Consider the following 7,820-nt stretch of genomic DNA (forward strand, 5'->3'; position numbering starts at 1 on the left):
TGCATAAAGTCAAGTACCATTTGTTCCAATTGATCGATGCATAGACCAAAGAGAGTTGGTGACAATGGACATCCTTGTTTAACCCCAATAGTGCTTACAAAAATTTCTGAAATTTCTCTTCCCATGCGCAATTGACAAATCACCTTCTCATAGATTCGAGAAACCGCAAGCATAAACTCACTTGGCACTTGGAGTTCTTCCATCCTTCTCCACAAATTGTTACGTGGAATCATATCAAAGGCTTTCTTAAAGTCCACAAAACAACAATACAATCGCTTGCCTTTCAACCGACTTTCCTCCATGAGAACACGAAGAGTGACAAGATGATCAATGGTGCTATGGCATCGACGAAAACCCGCTTGTCCCTTTGCACGCTTGTCATTCTCTTCAGCCCAATCACTCAATTTCATCTCCATTATGCACCCAAACAACTTTGCCATAAGAGACCCAATCATTATAGTCCGGTAGTTGCTTACATTCTTTACATCCCCTCCTTTATGCAAAGGCTTAACCCAATTAGTACTCCAATCATAAGGCATACCATGTTGAAGTGCAAGGTTGAACATATCACACATCCACTCATAGGTAAAATCTCCCGTCCATTTGATCATCTCCGGCTTGATACCTTGAAGATCTCCCGCTTTGCGAGTGACCAACTTTTCAAGCCCACCGCATACATTCTCAATAGTAAAAAAAGACGGCATACATGGGAGTGAACCATAAAATGGCATTTTTTCAGTATTTTCTTGCTCATATAATTGCCTACAATGTGTGTACATATCCACTAAACTCAAGTTACCAAAATTCTCAACCCGCTTGCCTCTCAAGTTTCTCCAAAATCTTCCACATGCATGTGCCTTTTCTTGGACTTGAAATTCTTGTTGCTTTACTTCCCATCTTCTTCTCTTCTTTTGAATCAATGCCTTGTATGTATGCAAATGACTTTGATAGTTGTCTTTGTCCATAGTTGCATCAAGCTTTATCAAGGACTTTCGAGCATCTTGACATTCTTTATCAAACCACCTTTTGCGTGATCTATCTTTGTTGATACCATGGAGATGCTTTATGGCAAAGCATTCTTCCGCACAAGAACAAATAGCTTTCTTGAAAGCTTCCCATTTAGTTTCCAATGGTGCATCACATTGAAGCTTTGTCATCCATAATTTTTGCTCAACCATTTCAATGTACATTGGTGCCCGTTTGAAATCCATACATAGTGATAACTTCTCTTTCCTTTGGCTGAGATTATCATGCTTAGTTGCTTCTCCACATGAAAGGTCAATACATAAGGTGCGATGGTCGGATTCCGGGGTCCATTGACCAAACATAAAACTCTTTATGCGATACATGATGGATTCAGAGAGTAGCATATAGTCAATCACACTATCCCCATTATGTCTTCTACATGTAAATCCATTGGTTCCACTCCACAAAGATACACCATTGGCAATGAGCATACCCGTGCTATTACACATGTGTAAAAGTAACTTTCCATAGTGATCCGGCTCTTTCTCATCCATTGAAGTACGATCATACAAGAGAGAGAGAGAGAGAGAGAGAGAGAGAGAGAGAGAGAGAGAGAGAGAGAGAGAGAGAGAGCCTCCTCTATTTTTATACAGTGAAATGGCTAGAACAAAAGCAACTGCAAGGAACGCAGGCAAGGGACCAGGATTTATAGCAGCTAAGGCAAGTAGCAGATCTGCAACCCCAAAGAAGATACCTGGAAAACCAAATAAAATTTTGAAAGGTCCAAGGGTGAAGAAGTTACAAAGCTGCATGGGACTTTTCAGAGAAATCAGAAAGGCACAGAAATGTGTAGATTTGTGCATACCAAAACTGCCCTTTCCCTTTCAGAGGATGGTGAGGTCCAGATGTGAAGAAGCTACCTGGGGCACTAAAAGGTGGAAAGTGGTGGCTTTGATGGCTCTACAAGAAGCAGCAGAGGACTTCCTACTCGAGTACTTCAGTGACATCGCCGTTGTAGCAGCCCATGCCCACAGGGTTACTGTAATGGACAAAGATAGTGAGACACTAAAAAGAATAAGGTGGAGGTATCTACTGGTCCCCAATGTCTGCAGGGATAAGAAAATGAGGGAAATTTTGTTATACCCCCCTGAGCTATTGCCACAGAAGCAAGCTACTACAACACAACGAGCCAAGCATTTTAAAATCGACATAACGAGGATTATAAATGCATAAAAATACGCTCGAAGTCCTGTCTATCACTCGAAGTGGGACTTCCATCATGCCATGTAATATATTTCACATTCCTTACCTATTGTGGCATTCTTCATCACATCCCTTTGAAAGTGTTTTAAAGGAGTTCAAAGTTATCCAAATGCATGTGTGCATATTGTTTGTGTATGTGGTGTCTCCCAAAGAGATCGAGAGAGGAGCATTTCTTGAAGGAGGGATGAGTTCTAATTGAGCTACCAAGTCAAGAATCCATGTTATGCTTGAAATAAAAAGGAATAGTGAACAATCGGTTGCATCCCTTTATTAGATACCATGCATCCCTTTTTGGTGCAACCACTAACATTTTTTTAAAAATAAACTATGACTCACATTTAGAGACGAGCAGTAGTCAAGAATTTCATGGAAATATTATTTATTCAGGAGTTATAACCCAAAGTCAAAACCTAAAATACAAGGTTAGATAAAAGCACAATCATATTATTTTTAGGTAGGAAGTTCATTCAGACTAAGGTGTCAGCCATGCAAACCTATGACTAGCTCACATGCAAGCCTATCACTACACACACACACACACACACACACACACACACACACACACACACACACACACACACACACTCACTCACTCCATCATCCAATCCATCTAATAGTTTTTTGTTTAAGTACATGCATGATGCTACAAGGGCACGGCCATCACTAAATTATGTTTGTCTCTTGTAGATCTTTAAACAATTTCAATGACATCCTCGGTGAGTTAGCTGCTGCCTATTAAAGAAGTGCACAGAAACAATAAGAGCGGAGAGAGAGAGAGAGAGAGAGAGAGAGAGAGAGAGAGAGAGAGAGAGAGAGAGAGAGAGAGAGAGAGAGAGAGAGAGAGAGAGAGAGAGAGAGAGAGAGAGAGAGAGAGAGAGAGAGAGAGAGAGAGAGAGAGAGAGAGAGAGAGCAGTGGCACATCCTATGGTGAGTCCCTAAGCATTGCAACCCACCAATTGCTATTGTGATTCAAGGCTTCGCTCCCCCTCACACTTCCCAATAAATCATGCCGCTCCCTTGTTGCATTGCCCATCTCGCTGTTGCTTTGGCCCTGGTGATCAAAACTTGTGCTCTCAGGTTGCAACATGGTGGCTTATGCAAGAACCAACCAACTACCTCTAATTAACTTGGGGGGTCCATTAATAACATGGTACTTATGAACCCTGTCTTGTGCTACCACATTTCTCTTCCATCCTTCATGCATGTCATCAAAGCTTACTTGCCATGTCCAAACCACACCATACCTTGCACCTTCGTCTTCCTCTTTCTACACTGGCCCACACCAATCTAGCCTCATTTTTGCCTTCCTGTTCACTTGTATAATCCAAGGGCTTCCCCTTCGAGGATGTGCCCTCATGCACAAGCCCCAACATAGCCACTGCTTCCTTGCTCTCTGTCGATCCTTGCATCATGTTCTCACGCAAAGCTGTAATTGAGGAAGACGATGCCGATCCTAATGTCAAGCACAAAAGATGGCTCTACCACCAAATGATCAAGAGGGGCCCACCAAAAGCATCCCGTTCAATAAAGAAGATTACTCTAGCGAGAAGCTTAGGGAAAGATTGGTAGCACGACGAGAATGTACAAGGCTTTATAGGCAACACATGCTCAATCAAGTAGGGTGATGGTCTATAGATCGACCACTTAGGGTGATGGATATGGTTGTTGACAGATGGCGACTATCTGACTAAAGAGGGGCCCAATTTGAAATATTGTGTGCTAGTGGAGGTGAGGTAGAAAGCTTCATATTGAAGAAATGAGGAGAAGGGAGGGGGGGGGAGAGAGAGAGAGAGAGAGAGAGAGAGAGAGAGAGAGAGAGAGAGAGAGAGAGAGAGAGAGAGAGAGAGAGAGAGAGAGAGAGAGAGAGAGAGAGAGAGAGAGAGAGAGAGAGAGAGAACCATGCATTCTCCAATGGCATGAGAGATGCACAAACCCTTGCAATTGTGAAGAGAAAGAATCTTAGAGCATTCAAAAATGTTGACAGTTATTTATTTGGAATAACACAGACTAGCTTGATTTTGTGGTTGTGGGCATGGAGAGGACATGCACATGCCCTTTAACCTCATCTACAATAAAGAGTCATCTGCCTGCATTTCCTAATCCGATCCTCAATAAACACCCGCTTACACCGGATGTTAGTCCCTCACACTCTATCCTCTATCATGTTGTATTCCCTCGCAATAATCTGCCCTCTCACATCCTACTATAGGGTGCATGTATGCATGTACTACCATGGCCCAATCTGTATATTTTGTCATGCTATGTGATGCTCTCCGTCGTTCCAACAGCTCGCCTTGTACTCCGTGATCCTCTAGCCCTCGTGTGACACTTGCCTCAACCACCTTGTCCAATGTTGATAGTTAGGCTTTATTGCTATTGTCTGCAACCTAGACTTGCATAGGGTTTAGTGGAGTAAACTATAACCAGACGTTTAGAGGAGGATTAACATTAGGAAATTTCGGAGGTCATTTGGAGGGCCTTCTAAGAAAATGTACTTTTCGCACTCTCTCTCTAGAAAATATGGCGAATAATAGAGGTGGGTCTTTCATGGTAAAAGTTCAAAAAGTGTACTTTAATTAGATTCTTTACTCTTCTGAACATTCGTCCGTAATGATTGAGGGATAATCTTCTTTTCAGCTGCATTGAATGAACCTCGTCCACATGGAGGGAATGAGGCTAACATGGAGGGATGAAGGCGCAACCGCTATTCACTTTCCATTAAACCTGCACATTTGGCTAATGACGCACTCCTCAAATGGCACAAATGTTACCCGGAAACGAGCGAAATATCACCTTCACATTGATTTGGACAATGAGTACCAACCATTGATCAAGCGTAGTAAAACAAACACACATATACCTCCCGCTTCCATAGACGCGCTCAGAGCTCAGGGAGCTAAACACATAGATATCTGGACGAGAGGCTCTCTCTACCCTAAGAATCCAATGACTAATGCGTCTCCACCGTTTGTCAATCCTACAAGCTTATTGACCTTTGCTGGTGATGGAGAAAAGGGCCTTCTGGGTTATTGTAAATCTCTTACAAGAGAAGCTGAAACTTATAAGGGCATTCTTCAAGCTCAACAATGTGAGATTGTTCGCCTTTCACATTTACATTCTACAGATCATGTTACCATTTTGCAACACAAAACAGAGGTACAAGAACTGAAAGGAAAGGTACGAAGTTGTCAAATGAAGGACACCATCTTGGGTGGTCGTATCCGAAAGAAGAAATTGCGCAATCTTGAAACATTGCAGGTTGCATCCGGAGGTCTCAAGAAAAGAATCCGAGCATTAAGGTGATGCTTCTTGGTTGGCTACATTGTCTTAGTTAAGTAATCTTTTTGTTTTTTCAGCTTGTTATGCATTGTTTTCATGTGCCTAAATAGTGTTAGTGAAGCAAATTTTCTGTTATTTACTTATGCATTGTCTTCATGTAGAGATTCAATCTATCCTGACAAGGAAAACATTGACCCCAAAGCCAATATAGGAAAGAGATTGAAGCCACTCATAAGTAGAAGCCTGTCAGCAGATATTGTCATGCCAAGGGTAGGACTAGACGGGCACGGCCCGGGCAATGTGCCGGACACACATGCAGTAAAGGGGTATATATATGGAAGTGGGCCAGGGGCCTATATATAGGATGGTTGGGAGGTTATTCGCATGTCTGTCTACCTGTTGGTCTAACATTGGTATCAGAGCAAGGTGGAGAGGAGGGGGCAGCAGGGAGCTATGGAGGAGGGAAGCATGGCGTTCTCTCTGGAAGCATGGCGATCTCTCTCTCTCTTTCTCTCTCTCTCTTCATGGAGGAGACGAATTCGGTGAAGGAATCGGTGAAGGAATCATGGAGAAAGGTCGTGGCCCTCATGCTTCTTTGCATGGATTTGCATGAGTTTGCATGCGGTGCCATGGAGAAGTGGAGGAGAAGCGGAAGGTATCGAGTGTGTGCAGGGAAGCTAAGCCGGGAAAGGGGCCGTGGTCGGGACCTGCGTCAAATGGGTCGAGGTTAGGCTCAGTTGGAGCGCCTTGGCGAGCAGGTGAAGTCCCGACCCTGCAGCAGGCCCAAATTCCGCCCACATCGTGAGCTATAGCAAGATTTTCCTTAGCACAGGTGGCCGAAATTGTCTGCAGATAGAGCTCGTTAATATTTTTTTTAGGGCTCTCTTTTTGGTCCGTCCACACTCGGCCAAATTTGGTGCTCTTCACAAGGTCGTGTGCATACGCAGCTAGTGCCAACACTCTTCGGAGGTTGTTCTGGTTTTCCTCTTCGATTCGGTACGCTTCATGAACACAATTTGCGGTTGATTGTGCCCAAATTCCGCAGTCCGCCTCTGCTGCGACACAACTTTTGACAGTTTCGACAAGACGACAAGCCATCGATTGGTCACCTTTCACCGGTTTTGTGATTGCATACGATGCCAATTGCATCGACTGACTCTGCAATTTGATTTGCATGTTTCAGCTTCTCGACGACTGCAGATTTTGAGGACACGTTTCAAAGATTTACTGGTGTTTTGCATACGACGCAAACCAGTTTATCGGCCGCTCAAATTTGCTCGGTGACTTCAAGTGATTCATCGACTGCCGATTCGATTCTTTTTTTCAAGCTGTTCTTGGTTGATTCAACACCGACGTTCTTACGAAGAACAAGGAAGCCAGGATTACGTGCAATAAGGTACGAGTTGGTATTTATTTTCCCTCTCTTTGCATTAACACGTGTTTACCAGGGCCGGTGAGAGTGTACCACCTTCCCACACGTTTGATTTTGAGCAAGTCCCTCAAAATCCGGCAGCTACGAGCGTTGCCGATACTATCATGCATGATACCGATGATCTAGGAGATCATGGTCCTGTTGATTTAGCCGCTTTCAAGACTTTGTAACAGCGCCAAAGTGTAGTTGAAAGTAACTTTAATGCCTTAAATGCAAATGCCACAGGATACATTTTCTTTCAAAGGCAAGGCCAAGGGCCAATTTTTCAGTATCTCAAGGAGATAGACATGGCCTATTATTGGACTTGTTGAAGGCAGCAAGTTGCTCGGCATGGCCGACTCCTTGTCACTGTTTCTACAAACCGACATAGAATGCTTGCCACACAATACTGGTTAATTTCACTTGAAATTGCTCGACATGGTTGATTCTTTTTGTCATGATATTTGCAGCCACATCTGTTGGCTATTAGCAGTACCGGATTTAGGTGAAGCAAGGCTTCTATTTATGCATCTTCCATAGTGACTCACCATGTTTGGCATCTGCTATGAGCATACAAATTTGGGAAGGCTTTGGCAAACGGTTTGCAGATTATTTCATTCCGTATACGACGGATGTATATGATACAAGAGAGTGTATATCCATATGTGACAACTCTTTCTCGCACGGCCGATTTGGCTATGAGCCACCTTTACGCGAGCTTTCCCTTTGGAATCTCATAACAACTGGTTGTTGCAGCAACAACTACCAGGTTAGCCAAGTTTAAGTTTTTCTTATTTTTTCCATGTTTACACTTTGCTTGGAAAGTACTATCATTGTGTAAAGCAAAGTGCTTTGGCACTTTTACATGAAGCAAGGCTTCTCCCTTGTGCCAAAGAACTAC

At 43.3% G+C, this 7,820-nt stretch overlaps 1 protein-coding gene across 1 annotated transcript; it reads right to left on the reverse strand.

Annotated features, from left to right (window-relative positions):
• Positions 1-6,093: 6,093 nt before the first annotated feature.
• LOC147439762 (uncharacterized) lies at positions 6,094-6,606 on the reverse strand. The gene has a single exon (XM_086484389.1). The coding sequence runs from the start codon at positions 6,604-6,606 to the stop codon at positions 6,094-6,096; it is 513 nt and encodes a 170-aa protein (XP_086340515.1).
• Positions 6,607-7,820: the final 1,214 nt, after the last annotated feature.

The sequence above is a fragment of the Adiantum capillus-veneris genome, chromosome 16 (assembly GCF_014529385.1).
Source record: "Adiantum capillus-veneris isolate H3 chromosome 16, ASM1452938v2, whole genome shotgun sequence".
NCBI lineage: Eukaryota > Viridiplantae > Streptophyta > Polypodiopsida > Polypodiales > Pteridaceae > Adiantum > Adiantum capillus-veneris.

Coding starts and splice junctions, on each gene's coding strand:
- LOC147439762 (XM_086484389.1), bottom strand. CDS start 6,606: ATGGCTTGTCGTCTTGTCGAAACTGTCAAAAGTTGTGTCGCAGCAGAG.